At 35.0% G+C, this 20798-nt stretch overlaps 2 protein-coding genes across 8 annotated transcripts; one reads left to right on the top strand and one right to left on the bottom strand.

Annotated features, from left to right (window-relative positions):
- The first annotated feature begins 3920 nt into the window (after positions 1 to 3920).
- LOC144566242 (AAA-type ATPase family protein) lies at positions 3921 to 10427 on the top strand. 3 transcript variants are annotated; one of them, XM_078316214.1, is made up of 8 exons: positions 3921 to 4038; positions 5572 to 7111; positions 7551 to 7770; positions 8020 to 8202; positions 8618 to 8818; positions 9156 to 9795; positions 9923 to 9989; positions 10107 to 10427. In XM_078316214.1, exons 2-7 carry the CDS (start codon positions 5624 to 5626, stop codon positions 9984 to 9986), a joined length of 2796 nt encoding a protein of 931 aa, XP_078172340.1. In that variant the 5' UTR covers positions 3921 to 4038; positions 5572 to 5623; the 3' UTR covers positions 9987 to 9989; positions 10107 to 10427. The 3 variants fall into 3 exon arrangements, 1 of the variants encoding a protein (XP_078172340.1); XR_013515164.1 differs by lacking the exon at positions 3921 to 4038 and having other exon boundaries at positions 5624 to 7111; positions 10107 to 10186; positions 10219 to 10427; XR_013515163.1 differs by lacking the exon at positions 3921 to 4038 and having other exon boundaries at positions 5624 to 7111; positions 10107 to 10199; positions 10233 to 10427.
- Positions 10428 to 10743: 316 nt separating this feature from the next.
- Positions 10744 to 14824, bottom strand: LOC144566241 (MA3 DOMAIN-CONTAINING TRANSLATION REGULATORY FACTOR 1-like). Of its 5 annotated transcripts, none has more exons than XM_078316209.1 (4): positions 14535 to 14824; positions 13506 to 13649; positions 12815 to 12858; positions 10744 to 12730 (listed from the first exon to the last, which is right to left on the bottom strand). In XM_078316209.1, exons 2-4 carry the CDS (start codon positions 13645 to 13647, stop codon positions 10940 to 10942), a joined length of 1977 nt encoding a protein of 658 aa, XP_078172335.1. In that variant the 5' UTR covers positions 13648 to 13649; positions 14535 to 14824; the 3' UTR covers positions 10744 to 10939. The 5 variants fall into 5 exon arrangements, with proteins under 5 accessions (XP_078172335.1, XP_078172336.1, XP_078172337.1 ...); XM_078316210.1 differs by having other exon boundaries at positions 13506 to 14437; positions 14535 to 14691; XM_078316211.1 differs by lacking the exon at positions 12815 to 12858 and having other exon boundaries at positions 14535 to 14692.
- Between the last annotated feature and the right edge of the window lie 5974 nt (positions 14825 to 20798).

The following is a 20798-nucleotide window of genomic DNA, read 5'->3' as shown; positions in this document are numbered from 1 at the left end:
GTTATGATATATGATCAATCTATACTTTTACGACATATTACAGATTATTATAAAAGCCTTATGGGTTCTTCTTCCACTAGGATATTTTCTTTACAAGCGGATTTATGGTCCGCTTCTGATAATTTAGTTTTGGAACAACGTATCTTTTTAGAAGCTCCCTTTACATTAGAAGAGATTAAACATGTAGTTTTTGAATGTAATCCCTCAAAAGCACCTGGCCCGGATGGCATGTCTTTTCAATTTTATCAATCTTTTTGGGAAGTCATTAAAGATGATTTACTTAGAATATTCACGGCTTTCTATAATCATGAGTTAGATGTATCCAAATTTAATCTAGCTACTATTTGTTTAATTCCAAAAAAAGATGATGCAGTTACGGTGCGAAATTTTAGGCCTATTAGTTTAATTAATTGTAGTTATAAGATCATTACTAAGTTACTAGCTAATAGATTAGCCTTAGTCATGGATTCTATTATTGATCCATCTCAGACCGCATACATTAAAGGAAGGTTCATCCTTGATAATGTAGTTAGTGCACATGAAGTTTTGCATCAAGTTAAGATTAAAAAACAGAAGGGTGTTTTGTTTAAATTAGATTTTGAGAAGGCTTTTGATCATGTTAATTGGGATTTTCTTTTAGAAGTTATGCATGCTAGGGGCTTTGGTCAACGATTTATTACATGGATTCGATTAACTCTAGAAGGCAGCAGAACATGTGTTAATTTAAATGGTACTTTAGGTCAATATTTTTCTTGTAAGAGGGGGGTTCGACAAGGTGACCCACTCTCTCCTTTTCTTTTTATTTTAGTTACGGATGTACTTAATAAAATTTTACAGCGAGCTAGATTGGGAGGATATGTTGATGGATTAGGATATTTCTGTAATATAGGTAATATTATGAATCTGCATTTTGCAGATGATACTTTATTATTTCTTAAAGCTGATAAGGATATTCTATTTCATATTAAATGGCTTCTTCTTGCCTTTGAAAATGTTTCCGGACTCAAAATAAATTATGACAAAAGTGAAATGTTCCCTCTCAATTTGTTTGATCTTCAATGTGAGAAATTGGCTACTGTTTTAGGATGTAAAGTAGCTTCTTTACCACTTACTTATTTAGGGGTACCCATTAATAATAAAGCATTAACTGATATAGATTGGCAAATTTTAATCAATAAGATTGAAAACAAACTTCAAAGTTGGAAGGGCTCATTACTCTCTTTAGGAGGTAGAGTCACCCTCCTAAACTCCGTGTTATCTGCAATCCCTTTATATTGGATGTCCATGTATAGATTACCTGCTAAAATTAGGAATAGGATAGATAAAATTAGACGCAAATTTCTTTGGCATGGTGGAAATTCCACAAGGAAAAAATATCATTTGGTAGCTTGGAGAGAAGTTTGCAAAAGTAAAGATCAAGGGGGTTTAGGTGTATTGGATTTAAAGTTAATGAATCAGTCTCTTTTAGCTAAATGGTGGATTAGATTTCTAGATAATTCTGTTCATGGTACGTGGAAGTCAATTCTTTTCAGTAAGTATGGATGTAGAACCAACCCTTCAGTGTGCTCTCCATTCTGGAGATCAATTTTAAAATACCATGTGATGATTAACTTAGGTTTAAATAAAGAAATAGGTAATGGTAAGTCTACGACTTTCTGGTTAGATAGATGGTGCAATGAACATGCTCTACAGCATCAGTATCCAAATTTGTTTTCCATTGTTACTAATAGATTTGTGTCTGTGGCTGAGGTTTTTGCTGCTTCTTATTTGCAACTTAGTTTTAGAAGACAATTAACTGGTATATATATGACTGAATGGTTAGCTTTACAAAATAGATTCTTTCACTTTACTCTATCTGACCAATTAGAAGATATGATCATATGGAGATGGTCCACCGATGATAACTTCACTGTTCATTCCTTTTATAAATGGTTAGAATATGGGGGCATGCCTAATTATGAATATAACACTATATGGAAATCTCATATTCCATTAAAAATTAAAATATTTTTGTGGCTTGTGCGAAAAGACAAGATTTTGACCAAAACTAACTTAGTAAATAAAGGTTGGCAAGGAGATACGAAATGTATGTTTTGTGATCAAATAGAGAGTACAGAGCATCTTTTCGTTCAATGTTCTTTCATTAGCTTAATCTGGAACTGGATAGCAGATTATAATAACTTTAGTATGATTGTCACACTTTGGAGGATTTATGGATGATTGGATGCTTCTATTCCTTTAAAAGATAGATTATTAATTGAATTATTACGCGGTGCTGTTCTTTGGACTATTTGGTTAGAACACAATAGATTATGTTTTAATGTTAGTTTCCCTTATTCTATTAAGGTTATTGGTACTAAGATTATAGCTTTGACTCAATTTTGGTGTAAATCTAGAAATGATGATTCATTCTTTAAATTAAATCTTATATTGCCTTTTGATGTTAAGAACCTTCCAGATCTCCTTCTGCTGGAGGAGGGAAAAAGCTCAGACACGACCCAAACTTTGGGCATCCTGGTGCAGGTTTCTGGGGGTGGCAACCCCCCATTTCCAATGTTTGGCGTCGAAGAAGAGGATGAAGACTTATTAGATTTGTAGTACTTAGTTTTATGCATATTATGATGTTTTTTGTGTTTTCTTAGGATTGTTGCCTTCTTGTGTTGTGGTCATGATAAGTTGTTTGGTTTTTTTTTTTTTTCTTCTTTCTATTATTTTTGCTTATGTTTTGAACAGCTGTAAAGACTTGACATATTTGATATTGGTACTAATTTTAAGTACTAGGTCAAATATGCTATGATTCTTGATTTCAATGAAATCGGTGGTAAAATACCACTATTTAAAAAAAAAAAAAGGTTTCTATTTCGAATTGGCCTCAAACCTTTTGACTCCAAAATCTATATGACTCAATTATCCGACAATTATTTGTTTCATATTAGCAATTGAATCTGTATTCATGGATTATACATTTTGTATACATATCCGTTTAAGGTGAATTTGATTTTACATTTTGACATACGTTTACTATCCTTATCTGTATTCGTATTCGCTAATTGAAATGTGAATATAGATTTGATATTAGCATTATCTGCTCGAATTTGCTCCGTTTATACCTCTATATTGACTACTTAACTTTTAAATTTTACGCATATTTTTGTATATAACATACACAATATTCAGCTATTAAATTATTATTTCTAACATAAGTAAAATTATTCTACTGATTTCATTAAAATCCATATACTATGTGAGAGTATCAGACTTCAGCTATTAAATTTTAAAGTTATAATAATTTTAATAATTAAAAATCTAACTACTTTATTGATAATTTTAAATTTAAAATCAGTTTACATTATATTCTCTATTCTCTAATGGTCAAATGTAATATTCATTTCTTTCATATAAATTCTCAAGCTATATAAAAGCATAACAATAAGAGCATCTACAACAGAGATTTTATTTTGATTGCTTTTTTAATTTCAGCGCTGCTAACCCATTACTAATTTAGCAAGTTTGCTTATTACGCAAATGTTTTTTGAAACTATCCTGACAAAATTTTCAATTTCTATTTGCTCCCTTCTTTGTCCAGTAAATTTTTATTGGCTCCCATCTCTTTCAGCCATAGAGCTGTTTCAAAATTAAGATTAACTTAATTTCTGTTTGACAGTGAACAGCTTTATTTTTACCGTACTGAATTTCTTTCTAATTCCACCGTTGTGGAAGCACGTGTAAATGCCGTCGGGTAAAACCTCGTAAAAATTGTAGGTGAATAATTGTTTTCCGACTTCAGAGGTGGCAGAATGAGAATCCCTCGGAAACCACACACACTCATCACTTTCTCCAGTGCATTGTAGTAAACAATGGGTCCCGCTTTTCCAAACATTTACGGTTTTACCATTCCGTTGAAGTCTGTTCTAACTTCTAACCTGGCTTAACCAAAACAACAGGTTGCCCATCCCCTTCGGTTCCAATCTGAAGTAATTAGGGCTTTCTGATTTGAATGGCACTTGGTGCCAATCTCTACACTGTTCCTGGTGACTGGTGACTGGTGAGTGCCACTTGCTCTCATTCGCCATTAGTTATTTTCTCTTTAGTTTCTTTTACGGGTGAATCAGACCGTTATTCCAATGTACCTTATGGCATCTTTGTTGCAAATGTGCTTCGCTTTTCATAACCATTTTGCTCTTGTCGAGAGAGAAACGAGGTAAGTGAGAATCTATTGTTGTATTTGAAGTACATTGTGAATGCATTTCATTTTCATCATCATTATTTTTTCTCGTAGCTAGCATCATCTCTCTCTCTCTCTCTCTATTGCTTTTTTTTTAAAAAAAATTATTCATAATATTGATGTGAAATCAATGGTACATTCCGCCATGGCTTTCTCTGGCTTCTCTATGCGCGTGTCTTGGGGCTTTGGGGAGTTTATCTTTATTTTTTGGTAACCTTCTAGTTTTTATTATTTTTTTAAAAAGAAACAATTTGTCTTTCTAATAGGAGGAAGATCAGGCAGGTAGTAGCCTTTTTGTTTTTGCACACTTGGGACACTTATTTTATTTCCTTTTGGATTTTTTTTTAAAAAAAAAAACTTTCTGAGCTTTACGGCTTGACCTCAAAATGACTGTAAAAAGTAATTTTTTAAAAGGAATACCATTTAAAAATTATATTTTTGCTTTGTTATTTAACTTGTGCTTCTTCTTTGTAATAGACTGATAGTAGGTTTGGTAGGTACTTGATGCATTTCCTCGTTTATCACCTTTCCGATAATCAAAAGATTTTTGCTCTTTACTTTCTTAACACCCTGTTTGGATGGAGAGTAAGGAAGGAATGGAGGTGAAGAATATTAGAAGGGAATGAAATGGAATAGAAATGAGGATTAATATATTTAATCTCTTCGTGTTTGAATAATTAATGAGAGAAAATAAATTTAATTTTTCTTTTCATCTTATTTTTTATTTGGTTGATTAAAATTTAGAAGGTTAATGAAAAATTCGATAGCTATTGTAGGGTTATTGTAGGGTTGTGACAAAAAACTTGTATGAGAATTATATAAGATATAGGATTGTGCTATTTTCTAAAAATATTTGCAATAATTTTTTTTTTCATCCGTTACATTCTAAATTGAAAGAAAAACCGATTCTATTAATTATAATAATACAATGTTATCCCTTTCACCTCCTGTGCCTTCACCTCCCATCTAATTTTGTCAACCAAACATGATTTGATGGAATTTTTTTTTTCTTTCCATTCCCTCCCTTACTCTACTCTCCATCACTGGAAAGAACCGGTTATACTAGAATCACCAGTCCTGCCATGATAGCATTTTTTTTATTTTATTTTACTTTTCTACTCATTTGCTCCTGGTTTTTCTGTTCTGTTTTAGTTTCTGTTTCTTATTGTTTTTTAACTAGCTTCATTTGATATGACACTCAACAGAGGATGCAATTTAGTACAAGCACCAGGGACCAATTTCATGGCCATCATATAGTTTTTTTTTTTTTTCCAATCAAGATAAAAATCAAGGTGGCCTTTACAATGTTGGAGAATATTTGACATTATTAAAATTATTGATTTCAGGTGGATCATGGTCAAATAAGTAGTTTGTCCGGAAACTTTTGAATAAGCAAAAATGAGCGATGCAAGGCGCAATTCAGTTGAGTCTCCTCTCACAAAAACCCTAGTTCAACTCAAACGGGTTAGATCCCTACGTGACCCATCTACCTATTCTCTAAGCAAGTTTGCAAATACTGCCGAAAATGCATATTGGGAGACCAACTCCATTAACGGCGTCATACTAGACCTAACAAAAGCTGCAAATCAGCACACAAATGGAGGCCACATTGAATCCGAAAACAACACAATAACTGTCCATAGAACTAGTTACCATAGAAAGGCAAATGTGGTTAAAATCAGGGGCTTAAACCAAAATAGACCTAAATTGGTACACAAGGTACGGCCACGCAAGTCACTCGACTCTGCTTGTGTGCGCGGTACCAATAATAGTGCAGCTAATCATGCGGAAGAGTATGCGAACTCGTACAAAGAACCGCAACCTGACGTACCTGGAAAGTGTACGAGCGGTAAGGGCACACCTTCTAAGAAGAAATTAAGCTACCCCAATTTTCTCAAGGCATCAGCAGCCATGAGTCGGGCTGGAAGCCCGTGCATATCAGTAAGTGAAGCTCGCACTAATGGTACAGACGGTACACGGATGAGGTCGAATGATTTAGCGGGTTCAAATTTCAGTGGGTGTGGCATAAGTTATTGTTGGTCTGTTGGTTCAAGATACCGTGACATGAATCCATACTCTGACAGTGAGGACCTAGAGAGGCCTCTGTTGAGTACTGACAGTACACCTATCGGAACTGAGGTGACATTCAAGGATGTAACCTCATTTTCCGGAACACCTCGTAGTTTGAGCCAGAAATTCAGGCCGAAAACATTTAATGATCTAATTGGCCTGAATGTTGTATCTCAATCTCTTCTGTATGCTTCTTGTAAGGGAAAAGTTGCACCAATGTATCTGTTTCACGGGCCCCGTGGTACTGGTAAGACCTCTGCTGCACGAATTTTTGCAGCCTCTCTGAATTGTCTCTCTCTAGAGGATCAGAGACCGTGTGGTTTTTGTAGAGAGTGTGTTCTCATGCAATCAGGTAAGAGCCGGGACGTGAAGGAAATTGATGGCTCAAAAATAGAGCGTTCCAGTAAGATCAAGGCCCTTGTGGCGAGTTCCTCACTGGTACCATACTCATCTCGCTTTAGGGTTTTCATAATTGATGAGTGTCATGTTTTGCGGGACGAGGCATGGTCGGCTATTTTAAAGAGTCTTGATGAACCATATCGGCACTCGGTATATATCATGGTTACCTCTGACATAGAGGCTGTACCAAGATCTTACCTGTCGCATTGTCAAAAATACCACTTTCCTAAAATAAAGCCGGCAGACATATTGTATAGGTTGCAGAGGATATGTGTGGAGGAAGGGTTGGAATTTGAGAATGATGCAATTCAGTTGATTGCTGGGAAGTCAAATGGGTCGCTTAGAGATGCAGAGACAATGCTTGATCAGCTTGGTTTGCTTGGGAAGCGAATAACTGTTACTCTTGTGAATGAACTTGTGAGTTCATTTTATTTAAATTCCATCAAGCACTTTATTAGAATAATTAACTGAGATGCCACCTAAAAGTAAATTTATTCATTGGGTATCAATTAGTTAATGTGGAACTAAAAATTTGATTGCAAATTTTATTTTTTCCACTAATTATCGGTATGAACATATCGAACAAAGAAAATGACAAAAAATAAAATAAAACTGATAGTTTGAAACGTGGTCAGCATAGATATCTCCTGGTATCATACCTTATGCCTTGTCATATCCAATTGACCTCATATTTCTTTATCCTTTTTTTCATCCATATTGATACTTCATCAATATTATTCTTACAATTCCAAGTTTCAGGCATGAGATTGCATAATGAAAACTAAAAAAGAAAAAAGAAATAACCATCTAGTAATTTGCACATAAAATACATTAATGCCTTCTCCATTTTTTTTAGAATGGATCTGTTTCTGATGATGACTTGATTGAGCTGCTTGACCTGGCACTTTCATCTGACACAACTAACACAGTCCGAAGAGCAAGGGAGCTGATGTCATCATCAGTCGATCCTCTCCAGTTGGTATCTCAACTGGCCAATCTCATCATGGATATTCTCTCAGGAAGGTGTCAGTCTGGACTCTCCGACATAAGCAAGAATTTTTTTGGAAGATATGCATGTACGTTCCTATTTATTTAAAGTTCTCTCCAATATCTCTTCTTTTTGCAGGAGTCTCCCTAATATATAATGAGTTGGTCCTTGAACACGTATTCTTGATTAATTGAGCCTTAATCATATATTCGGGTGTCCAATTTGAGCGTAGAAAAGAGATAGATATCTTTCTTACCAGCTAGTACTAAAATGATCAAGTCCATACTTCTTTGTATAATAACATAGCGCCCCCTCTTCCCTCCCCCCACTGCTGTAGTGGCAGAAACAGGAATGAGGAGACTGAGTCATGCGCTGAAAATATTATCTGAAGCTGAGAAGCATCTGAGAGCATCGAAAAACCAGTCAACTTGGGTCACTGTTGCTCTTCTTCAGTTTGGCTCTGTCGAATCCTCTCTCCTTGAATCAAATGACATGCAATCAAGAGCCAGCTATTCCAGAGGTAATCATTGACTGGTCTATTATTGAATGACCCAGGGTTAATGCAGGGAAATTACACATGACCTTATTTTATGTAGGTTCATTTTTAATTGTCTTTGCAATTGTGCATGAATAAAATGAATTAAAATGACTTTCTTTATAAATTTCAGAATACAAAAGCAGGTTTATAAATAATCATGCCTCTCATATGTTATTAAATTATACCGCTTCTAGTTAAAGCATCAAAGATCCAATTTATCATAGATAAATTTACAATTAAGACTGATTTTCTTGTCGATAATTAGAATATATTAAAAGATTTAGAGACTGTCACCCCAACAGCCACTATTTACAGAATAAAATAGAAAGTACTTCATGATCAGAGATGTATGTAGTCACTATAATTAATGTCTTAATAAGATTCTATTAATAAACAGATGAATGGGTTTTGAGGGACAATTTGAGTGGTTCAGTATGCTATGCATGTTCCCACGACAAATCAAACTGCTCAGAGAGGCGATGCCGGCGGCTGAAGTTAGAGAATATATGGAGGAGAGCTGTGGGGAAGTGCCAATCAAAGTCGATTAAAAATTTTCTGAGGAAAGAAGGATACCTTTCTTCTGTTCATGTAACTGAAGGTGAGCCTATTTAAACACTTCTTTAAATCAGAGATGAGCATATTACTTTGGGTTTATATGGTCTGGTGCCTTTTGGTTTGTGCAAATATTGGATTTGGCTTTTAAAGTTATATTTAGGCACTTGACCTATATACAGTAGGGGTCGTGTCTTGTCGGATTTCAGTCAGGTTTATTTCAAGTTTTGTTGAGGGGTTTGATCATGTCTATCTGGTCATTTTATATTATAATTATAACAAAAGATTAGAAGACAGAGATACCTGGGGACAAGTGATTCTTATGACTTCAATATAGATAAAAGATTATTTGTGTTGATAATTTTAAATATTCTGAAATGCAGAACTGGCTATAGCAGAAGTCGGATTTGGGCACCCAGATCTCCTATCTAAAGCCGAGAAAATACAGAATATAATCTCAACCTCCCTCCAACATGAGCTCGGTTGTGATGTAGAAGTTAGGTTAAAACTTGTTAGTTCACTTCCAGTAAGTCATGATGCAAAATCAAAGAAACAATCATTCAGCCTATTGAGCTGCTCAGGCCGTCAGCAGGACCTATCAGATTCAGGTCTAACCGACATAGATGACTTATCCAAACTCATTGAACCAAGACCTCAAGTCATAAAACTGGGCCCCGCAAGTGCAAGTGAGGATGATACCCAAAGGGCAGTTACAGTAACATCTACTCATTCCGAATCTGATGCGATGCCGAAAAGATTCATGCTACAAAATGAATATAACAGCAGTAGGTCAAAGGCTATGAGTGAGGATGGTCAATATGGCACACATATTAAAGAACCAGATTTCCAGCCAAGCTGTTTTGCAAGAACGAGAAAGCTCTTGAGGATACAAAATCAGGGTAAGGTGGGGCTTGCAGTATCCAAAAAGGATTATGAGACATATTTCTATGCCTATGATCCTACTTATACAGATTGTTACGGGTCAAACTCACAAGCCACTCTCAGTTCAAGAGAAGAGAATTTGTAAGTGCTTTGAGTTTACTATTATTATGCAAAGATTTTCTCTTTCATGCAGGCATGAGATGAATAGAATATCAAACAAAAGTTTTACTGTGCCTTGTGAGATACTAACATGTTTTTTGTTGTGCAGATCAATGAAGAACTCCAGAATTGGCTCAATGCTGTGTTGGAGAACACCCAAATACCCCATTTGAAAGGTGAGCTCTCCTTCATGAAAGTAAATTTTACTTCTATTTAAACCATTTTCAAAAGCATTCAACCTTTTAATACTACTGTTGCCATTTTAAATCTGCTTACTCTTTTGCTCTTCGCAGCTGTTGGTTTATGGTGCAATCAACCTTCTGTAATTGTATATCCAGCAAGATTGTACTAATTGCGTCCATCCTGCACCGATGTGCTAGAGTGAAGTTATTCATAAATCCCAAGTGCTGCGGACTGAATCCAAAATTTCGATGGCACAACAACAGAAATGTAATTATAAGTTGGTATTTCGTGTGCTTGACCTATTCAATGGCCCTTAGTGTACCATACATTCTGTATTTAGCCCTGTAACTTTTTAGATTTTGAGCAACTTTTTCTACGAATTCTGAACTCGGTCAAATGCTGCAATAATAGTTAGAATATTTTCTTTGTAACTCCGAAAAGCTTCTTTTCTCAAGTTGTTTGGAGTCATCGTTCAACTAGTGTAACATCGTACGAGTATTGAAAGTGACCTGATAAAATCGTTTATCACGTTAGTTAGCATGCTTAATTTGAAGTACCCATTAGTGTGGGGGCCCTCCGTTAACTACTGCACAGAAATATTCAAGGACCAAGGCGGTGGCAAGTGCTGAAAACAAAATATTGATAAAAAAAATTGTTAAAAAACCTAATATACGTGACAGATAAATTCAAGAGAAATCTTAAAGGAAAATATAAATGCCTGAATCTTCTAACAAGAGAGAACAGTAATTGCTACTAGAAAACAGAAAATTATTAGATAAAAATCATAAATATCAACAAAATAGATAGACAGCTCCAGGATGGAAGGCCGCAAAACTAAATGAACAAAAGAGAAGAAAATAACATTCTTTCGAGACCGATTAACCAAAGCTTGAAAACTACAAATTGTTATCGATTATATCAACAAACAAGCAAAGAAACAAATTCATGCAACGCATGTAGCAGCATCTATGGAAGAAGGCAAAACCCAATTGTGCTTCACTGCATACTCCATATACTCTCCATACTTCTCAACAGCATTAGGCACATCTAAACTCAAGTCCTCAAGGGACTCCCTAACCCTAGAAAACCCATTGCTCATCTGGTTAATAGTAATTAACCCCTGGTCAAAACACTCTTCTAACAAATCCAGCATCAAGCCATCAACTTTCTTCTCCATTGCCATTACTAGAGCCTTCTTTACCACCTCATGGTTAAAAAACGGCCTGGCTATATCACGAATACACCAACACGCTTCTCCCAAATCGCCTCCAGCAGCATACTCTTCTAGAAGCTTCGATACTTTGTCTTTAGAATCTTCCACTTGCCAACCGGTACCACCACCCCAGCACCTCAGAATACGTTCACCAGCATGGCGAGCTGATAGCAGCATACGTGCCATATGCACCGTTTCAGAACCGATACTATTAGGTTGAAGTTTTTTGCTTATTTCATGTAGGTTTAGAGGAACCAGTACCTCATCAATGACAGCCCTAGCCAGAAAAAGAGCTAGTTGTTTGGGAGCATCTAATATGTCCAGTGAGGTGTCTTCAACCGACCTCAGCAGCATTACAAATCCTTTCACTATATCCTCAGAGGAGAACAACTCCATGCTTAAAGAGGAGAGAAGCACTGATGCCATCTCCTTCTCTCTGTCCTTCCTATCCATAGCTATTGTTATGAGCCTCTTGAGAAAAATGGGTTTGTACAAGGGGGCCCGCAACTCTTCCAGGCTTCTAATCAGCTCTGGCACATCGTCAGAGAGGAAGTACTCTTTTATTATCTTCACGCACTCTTCCTTGTACCTTTTCAATGTGATCTTCTCTTCTTTAGAACTCCCATCTGAACCATTAGAGTTAGGGTTAACATTTTCGATCCAGCCAGCAGCACGTGCTTTTTGTAAAAGATGTTCAAAAGTGCTTTTAGCTGAAGGGACATCCAGAGTTAAATCATCCAAATTTTCACTAAGACGAGAAAATCCCTTTGCCATTTGACTAGTACTAATCAAACAATCTTGCACTGATTTCTCAAGAAGTTTTAAGATTAGTGCCTCTGTTTGCGGTTTCTCCACTGCTAGGGTTACGGCTCGCTTCACCACTTCATGGTGATAAAAAGGTAGCCCTAATTCCCTCACACATCTGCAAGCTTCTGCCACATCTCCACCTTCAGTTAGTTCACTCAATAAATCTGAGATCTTCTTCTTGACCTCCTCTACTCCAGTTTGGGTTGAGCCACCCCACTTACCGGCAATTACTTCTGCATGATGTGGCACCGAGAGGTAACTCTTTTCTGCCACTTGCAAAGCCTCAAAGCCTTTTGAGTTGCCACAGAGAGAGTCTCTAGCCCGAGCAAGATAAACAGGAGGGAGAATTTCATCGACCACTGCACGTGCAATAAAAATTGCCAGCAAATCAACAGCATTAGGTATATCCACAGACAGGTCCTCTGCGGATTCTAAAAGGTTCATGAACCCTAACTTAATGTGAGAGGGGGGTAGTGTGTCGTTGTAGAGGAAGGAGAGAAGAACTGAGGCCATCTCTTTTTCCTTGTCATGCCGATCCATTGACATGGAAACCACCTTTTTGACAAAGTAATGGTGGTGCTCTTCTACTCCAAGGTCGACCAGCTCAGAGGCAGCCAACTGAACATCACCAGTCGAAAAATACTCGGAGATGATTGTTGCCATGTTTCTCTTGTAATCATCGCAGGATGGAGAAGAGTAGATAGCACTTTCAACCTGAGAACAACATACTTGTTATAAATCAATTAAAATGAATTACTGTTTTCACTGTATTTTTTGCATGGAAAAAAAGGTTTGTACCTCAGTGGCCCCACCCACAGTTCCATTAGTATAATTAGACACATCTGTCAAAAGAATCATATGGTAAGTCTTCAATGTTTTAACAATTAACAGAGCATTTCATCAATTAGTTTCCGCAACCAAAAACTGCGCAACACTGATGGTTTAACGAGAAATTGCCCCAACAGGCAGAAACATATGGAAGTTTTTTTATTGTTGTTAGGTTTAACAAATTCTGAGTACATTGTTTACAAAAAAAATCAAATCCTTATCCCCAGATTTATTTCTGCCTTCAATTCGTCCACCATTGACTGCTCTAGTAAAATTATTATTGAAGAGCGTTTGTAGTAATTAGGTATAACAACCATCACAACTAATAGGTCAGGACATTTTTATTACTATGACATGCAATTTGCGAACAGGCCTTGTTTTATGAAAGTTATTTGGGTCACAGAATCCAGCTGCAAGCTATCTTGGATTTGTACATCATTCATAGCAGCCAATACCAACACAGTACACTTGTAAGTTTTACCCTATGTGACAGGTAATTAGTTAACCCCAGTACATATACAAAAAGCATAATAAATAACATACACTAATTGGTAAATCTAACATGTATGGAATACCATCAGTGTAACCCTAGAATGATGGAAAGACCACCACACAAATGCACACGCATGCACACCACAAAAAGAAACAAAACAATTCTGACCATTGCTTGTGGGGTTGTGTCTGACAGCAATGCCATTAGCAGCAGGCTTCCCTCCAGTAACAATTCTCAACTGGACATCCGACAGAATAGCTGTCGGAGACCTTGGAGGGGGAGGTAAACTCTCTTCTTGCTGAACCGACATCCCTGCAATTCCAATAATCAGAAATTCATCATACAATTTAAATCTAAAAAAAATATGTGTTTTAGCCCCTCCAAATGGCACTCTTTATTTATTTATTTATTTTGTTTCGAAAAAGGCCCCAATATGGGTAGGCAATTTCTTTTGTAGACAGAACCAATAACAAGCATTAATAGTTTCCAACATTTTTCCTAGGCTCTACCCCTAGGAGATCCCAGGTGCTATAATAACTTGATGGTTGTAAAGAAGCAAAAGTACAGACTCCTGCCCCATTTATATATATCCTACAGAGCCCTATTGGGACTAATACAGGTCCTTAGCCACAATCCAAGACCAAGTAGAAAGTTTAAAGCACAGTCCCCACATTGAGCTCATATAGCCTCAAATCTCCAAATATGTTTTTCAGTCCCCTAATTCAATAATCCAAATCCTCAAATAAAGCAAACACATGAAGCCTGAAGCTCTTGAATTATCATCCGTTTTATTCATTAATTCATAAAATATGCTTCAATTCTTATTACCAAAGTAAAATAATAAGTCCAAATTGAACATGTAATGTTCCCATACTGGTCGTATCTACCAAATGAAAACCAAGTCCTGCTAATTCAATCTCCATGGTTTGTTTGAAAGCAATTACAAGAAAACCATCCCAGGACGACCTCCGAAAATATCTAAAGCCGAGAGTTCTATGCTTGTATTGACGCATACTAATCATTTACCACAAAAACTGAAAACAGGAGCAATTACAAATATCAAGAATAGTCACACAAAAATGAAATTTAGGCGGGCGAAACTGCAAGGGAGAACAAAAAATCAACGAAACTAATCCATCCATCACTCAAACGATCTTATGAATCTACAAGTCTCAATAAAAAGAAAGCAATTCTCACCTCGATGATTCGAAAAGAGATTTGGGGAAAGAGAGAGAGCGCGAAATCTCGATTTCCCTCGATCTAAGAGGGAGAGAGAGACGATCGCTTTCTCTCTCTTTCCGAACTCCCTTGCGTTGATCTCTTCTCATATAAATCTAGAGGAGGAATAGTTTGTTTTGAGATTGCATAGGTCGGTTTTATCAGGTCGGCTCGGCTTGTGGGACACGTCAGAATGTCATGTGTCCTGTTCCGTCAGGTACGCGTCCGAATCTTGGCTGGACAGGGTGCTGAGATTCAACGTGAATTTAGCCACTCTTAAGGGTCGGTGTTTCAAGAACGGACGTAGGAAAATTCTACATTGTTAGATGACCGCCACGTTGGTTTTCCTCTACTATACTCATCCGTTGAAGCACGGATTGTTTGCAAAATAAAGAAGAACAGAAAATGGAGCCCGGATCGGACGGCAGGGAAGTGAGATTTATTATGACAAATCGGACGGTTGTGGATAAATAGACGACTTTGAGAAAATATTAAGACAGCACAAAAAAAAAAAAAATACTGTTTAGCCAACAATATCAATTTGCGTAGCTATACGGTTGTGGATAAATAGTAACGGTTAGGGGTGCAAACGGGTTGGATATTATTCGACCGTATCCGACTCCGTATCCGAAAATTTAATACGGATATCCGATATTCGAATATCCGTGCGGATACGGATACGGATATGGTTTTGAATTTTAATTATCCGTATCCGAATAGTAGATATATATTATATAATTTAATATGAATTATGAAATTTTTTTATGTTATTCACTATTATAAAAAAACGGATATCCGTATCCATATCCGATTAATATCCGATCCGTATCCGTATCCGCCTAATATCCGATCCGTATCCGTATCCGGAAAATAAAAACAAATACGGATATGATTTTACCACTATCCGATCCGTTTGCACCCCTAATAACGGTTGCGAAGACTTTGTAGATGAGTTTTGAGGAAATTTTTGACTGAACGAGAAAAAAACATAACCAAAATATTAAATATGTACTATTTAACCAACAAGTATGATCGTATGAATTTACCTATTTTTTATTTTTATTTTTTGCGAAGGGGAAAGACAAAAAAATTTTGAAGGAGAGTTTACTTTAAGTAAATGGAGATTAATTAAATCTCCATTTATTTTAGAAAAATTTACAATTATTCATGTTTTTTATATAGTCATTGCCGGCCCTGACCCAGGGCACCCTGGGCCTCAAATTTCTAAAGAGTCCCAAAACATGAGTATGAGTACATGTATGTGTATTAATATTCCTTGATTGATACGATTGTATTTAATTTACTTATTCACTCTCTCTTGTTCAAAATCGCAAACTAGAAAGATATATTAATATTCCTTTCACGGACAGCCGATAGGACAAAACAATATTCCTATTTTTTTTTGTTTCTTTGCTAAAAGGAAAGGTTTTAATCATTCCTTTTTTTCGTTTTTCATTTTACCATTTGTTCAAAGTTTTTTCATTTTTAAAACCTACCAATTCTTCAACAGTGACAGCCAATAGGGCTCAAAAAATTAAAAACCTAGAAAATTGAAAAATCTAGTTTCATCGTTTCTTCTCTATAAATCAATAAACGAGTAAACGAGGGAGAAAAAAAATTAAGAAATCTTGTTTTTCTCATGAGCAATGGCAGCGATACGGCACGACGCGACAGTGGCAGCAGTGCGGCACAACAACAACTAAACTGGGTGAGGCAAGGCGACGGACCGCGACCTCTAAATTGGACTGCTCTGCCTCATTACCTAGGTTTTATCATTCTATAACTTTGTTTTATTTTTTAATTTAAAATAATGATTCCTAGAAAATATGCATCAGGTAGCGAAAAAAGAAATAAAAAGAGAGAGACAGAAGAAAAACTAAAACCACAAAAAAGTTATATTCAAAAACTTTGGAAATAAATTAAACCACAAAATGAGTCTTTGGAAAATCAAGTTGAAAGTGAGATGCATGAAGAAACAAGAAATATATCTTAAAATCAAAATGAGGTAAATTAAGAAACAACAAATGTGTCTGAAAATGAAGCATGATATGGGTATGTTAATTATTGACTCATTGTATGTGTTTTATTTTGAGGGATATTGGTTTTATGTCCCCCGTATTTTGTATGATCTATTGACATATTAATAAAAGAAATTATTTATATTAAGACCACAAATTTTTTTCTCGCCCCGAGTCCCGAAATCTTCAGGATCGGCCCTGTATATTTTAGAGCAAAATGCTATGAGTACTGTAAAATTGATCTCTATTCGCAGTATAAAAATTTTATATAAATGATCTTTATTCGTATTTGACCTCTATAACTTGAAAATTTGACTCCGTCTCTGAGAGGAGGCTTGAGCATGCAGAGTAAACAACAAAGTTTGGCATTTATCTATATTTAGTTCCTTTTTTCGACGAACTATCATATATTATTTTTGAGAAGCATTTGATACTTTTACATTAGTAATGTTCTCTGTCACGAGCAAAACTTGTAAATTTGAAACCATATTTCAACTCTATATCATACAAAACTAACAAAAAAAAATTCTAATGCATATTTTGTATTTTCATCGGCTTTTATTTTACATTATGTTATAATTATGAATCATTTTGGTTTTGTTAAAATGTTGATGAAAATTAATAACAGCATAAAATAATTGCCATTTGGTTGTTTTCTAATAAAACATATAACAATTGCTACTTAAAAAAAATATACTGTAAGAATGGCAATTAAAAATAAAATAATTAAAAAAATCCAACAACTCATCATTCAAATAAAAAAATTTAAATGTTAATTTAGTACCTAATTTTTAGGCGAACAATCAGAAGAGATGAATAGCAGATGAACCTTTTTCTTCAATCTATGAGAGGTAGCAATGTTTTTCAATCAATCTATGAGATGAATAGGAATGAACCGCACCCCTTGCAATGCTGCATCACTTTGTGATGCAGCCATTAATTTAGTTTTAATCAAAATCAAATGCTTTGAAGGATTATTTTTTTTTCTTGCACGGTTGTGCAATTCTATGAATGAGGTGAAATCAGCTTCTATTGTAGCACCACAGACTCAGACAAAATTTTCTAAAATTATGGTTGGTCTTATTGTATTTGTTTCCCTCAAAATTAGTTTGTACAAGTTGGATGCAAAATTATCTAATTTTAAACATTTAAATTGACTTTTTAGCATGGACAAGTCAGATACATTATTATGGCCGAATTTTTTTAATTAGTTACCATTTTTTAAAAAGTAATGAACATAATTAACATGAGTTCTGAATTCTTTTTTTATTTTACCAGGGATGCAGTTAATAGCTGCACACCACTCAGAGCAGGAACGCAGCTAATAGCTGCGCACTTAATATTTTTCATCAAATGAACTGAGTGACTAACTTAATTAGGTGCGTAGCTAATAGTTACGTACTTGTTCTAAATGATGTGCAACTATTAACTGCGTTACTGGCAAAAAAAAAAAAAAACCATATTAATTATGTTTATTATCTTTAAAAAGATGGTAACAGAAAAAAAAATCGATTCTTATGGAAAGAGAAATCATTCACACGTAGAGACTGTTCAGCAACACATGGAAGATTAAATATTAATCCGTGCTAAGAAGGAGCTGTTCAATAAGCTAAATAAATGGGCAGGGATTAAGATAGCTAAATAAAGTTAAAGAAATAAGAGGTGCCTTGAAGAAGAGGCAGAGAATTAAGATCCGGATAAAAAAAACTAAATGAGATTGTCTTAAACAGTACTAAAAAAATCAACATTTGACATGATTAAGCGACTAAAAAAGCTAAATAAAACTCTTTTAACTTTAAAAATACTTAAGAAAGTCATTGCCGAACAACACGGCAAGGTTACTTATCCAATTGGTGAATGCATTAATTTTGGTTCCTTTGAAGCCAATCTTTTCGATTTTGGTGATTTATGATTTATGATTTACCCCCATTTTGTCAGATGGATAGTCTCAAGCCGAAATTTTTATTAATAGGAAATATAATAAATAAATATCCAAATTGAAGAACGTTTTTGGATTTTTTCGAGATATAGGGAAAACGCGATGATTACACATATTAACTTAAAAAAAAAAAAAAAAAAAAATGTCTGTGACTATCAATCACGGCCAAGCAAACTATAGGCAAATGATGTTACTTCAGAGGCAATTTCTGTCTGTGATTATCAATCACGGCCAGGATTATTTTTTTTTTTTTTTTTTTAGTTAATTAATAAGTACGGTGATTAACATCGCTAATCCTGTCCGTGATAAACCATAACGGCCAGAGGCCGTGATTAATCATCGCGTTTTCCCTATATCTCAAAAAAATCCAAAAGCGTTCTTCAATTTGGATATTTATTTATTATATTTCCTATTAATAAAAATTTCGGTAGTCTCAAGGAGTCAAAGTCGGCAGCAAATACCCAATTTAGTCCTCACCTAATTGTATATTTCCAATGAATGAAGTTCTCCTTGCGGTGCAAATACAAGTAAAACGAAGGTATAACCTCGTAAAAGATTCCATGAGGATAAGAGGAAAATTCAGAAAGCAAGGGTCAACTGCCCTTTCGGTTTGATTTGGACAACCCTTTGTTGTACAATATGCTAACGGACATGCACAGCGTTTTCGCTCAATTATTTTATTTTATTATCAAGGAATTAAAGTGGCAATAAATTTCATTGCCGACAGACGTGTACATATTCTTAATATAAAACTCGAGATTATTCATGCCATTTAAAATTTTCTTTTGTAATTCATTAAATAATTTCGATTTGTAACGATTTGTGTTCAAGGTGTATTCTCAAATGATATTGAACAATTCAAAACTTGAAAGGTAAGAGACCTTATATCACTAAGATTTTTCATTTAGGAGGCGTCTAATTGTCCACAGCCTTTTGTCCACCATTTGTCCACAGCTTTGACTTGCGCGAATACTGTAAAATTACTTCTACATGCTGTATAATTATACAATATATCACATAAAATATATCACTTAATCACAAAACATCCAGCAACTATTTGAAGTGGTCCCATGATAGTTAGAAAAAGAGTGCAACTTGCACAACATGACAAAATAAATGTACTTTCAAACTTACAGTTATAGGAAGTTATTGGCAGTTAGAGTTAGTTATTAGCGGTTATTAACACTGGGTTGAATCTTGTATACTGTAAAATTGAATATTGTATACTGTAAAATTGAATATTGTATACTGTAAAATTGAATATTGTATACTGTAAAATTGAATCTTGTATACTGTAAAATTGAATCTTGTATACTGTAAAATTTTCAATTGAATCTTGTATACTGTAAAATTGAATCTTCTACACAGTAAAATTTACAATTGAATCTTGTATACTGTAAAATTGAATCAGCAGAACTGTAAAATTGAATCTTGTATACAGTAGAATTTTCAATTGAATATTGTTCGGATGAGTAAGAAGCCTTTCTATCATCTTTTTCTTCCAGATTTTCACAAGATGAATACTGTAAAATTACAAGATGAATACTGTAAAATTACAAGATAAATACTATAAAATTAACAAATCAATACTCCATATCGTCTTTCTATCATCTCTTTCCTCCAGATTTTCACAAGATGAATACTATAAAATGACAAGATGAATACTGTAAAATTAACGGGGCAATACTATAAAATTAACAGATCAATACTCCATATCGCCTCTCTATCATCTCTTTCTTCCAGATTTCTACAAGATGAATACTGTAAAATGACAAGATGAATACTGTAAAATTAACAAGGAAATACTGTAAAATTAACAGATTAATACTCCATATCGCCTCTCTATCATCTATTTCCTCCAGATTTTCACAAGATGAATACTGTAAAACGACAGATGAATACTGTAAAATTAACGGGGCAATACAGTAAAATTAACAGATCAGAGAAGGTAAATACAAATAAAACAACAATTACGATTTCGTTGCCGTCGCGACCGATCCAGATCGAAAATCTGATCGGACATCTGATCGAAAATTTGAAAAATAAAATTCGGAAGGTTCTGTCTAGGAGTTCCTGCACAGATAGAAAAGATATAAAAAAAAAGTAATCAAACAGATAGAAAAGAAAAAGTAGGTACAATATACCTGCACAGATCGTCTAGGAGTTCCTGAGAGGGGAGGCCTTTTGAGTTTGCATGGGTATTTCCACTGAGTAACTGAATCCGTTCAGTTCGGGAACGAACAATCAAATTCTATTAACACTAAAGGCTAGGAAACCGAATGTAAA

Source organism: Carex rostrata, chromosome 15 (assembly GCF_964058835.1).
Source record: "Carex rostrata chromosome 15, lpCarRost1.2, whole genome shotgun sequence".
In the NCBI taxonomy this organism is placed as follows: Eukaryota; Viridiplantae; Streptophyta; class Magnoliopsida; order Poales; family Cyperaceae; genus Carex; species Carex rostrata.
The sequence above is the reverse complement of the archived record's forward strand: the minus strand, read 5'-3'. Positions and strand labels throughout refer to the sequence as shown.

Bases quoted from the DNA above. Each gene is read 5' to 3' on its own strand.
- LOC144566242 (XM_078316214.1), top strand. From the start codon at position 5,624: ATGAGCGATGCAAGGCGCAATTCAGTTGAGTCTCCTCTCACAAAAACC. The intron at 7,112-7,550 runs GTGAGTTCATTT...CATTTTTTTTAG, and splicing joins TTACTCTTGTGAATGAACTT to AATGGATCTGTTTCTGATGA. The intron at 8,819-9,155 runs GTGAGCCTATTT...TCTGAAATGCAG, and splicing joins TTCTGTTCATGTAACTGAAG to AACTGGCTATAGCAGAAGTC.
- LOC144566241 (XM_078316209.1), bottom strand. From the start codon at position 13,647: ATGTCGGTTCAGCAAGAAGAGAGTTTACCTCCCCCTCCAAGGTCTCCG. The intron at 12,859-13,505 runs GTCAGAATTGTT...TTCTTTTGACAG, and splicing joins ACACAACCCCACAAGCAATG to ATGTGTCTAATTATACTAAT. The intron at 12,731-12,814 runs GTACAAACCTTT...TGTTGTTCTCAG, and splicing joins CTGTGGGTGGGGCCACTGAG to GTTGAAAGTGCTATCTACTC.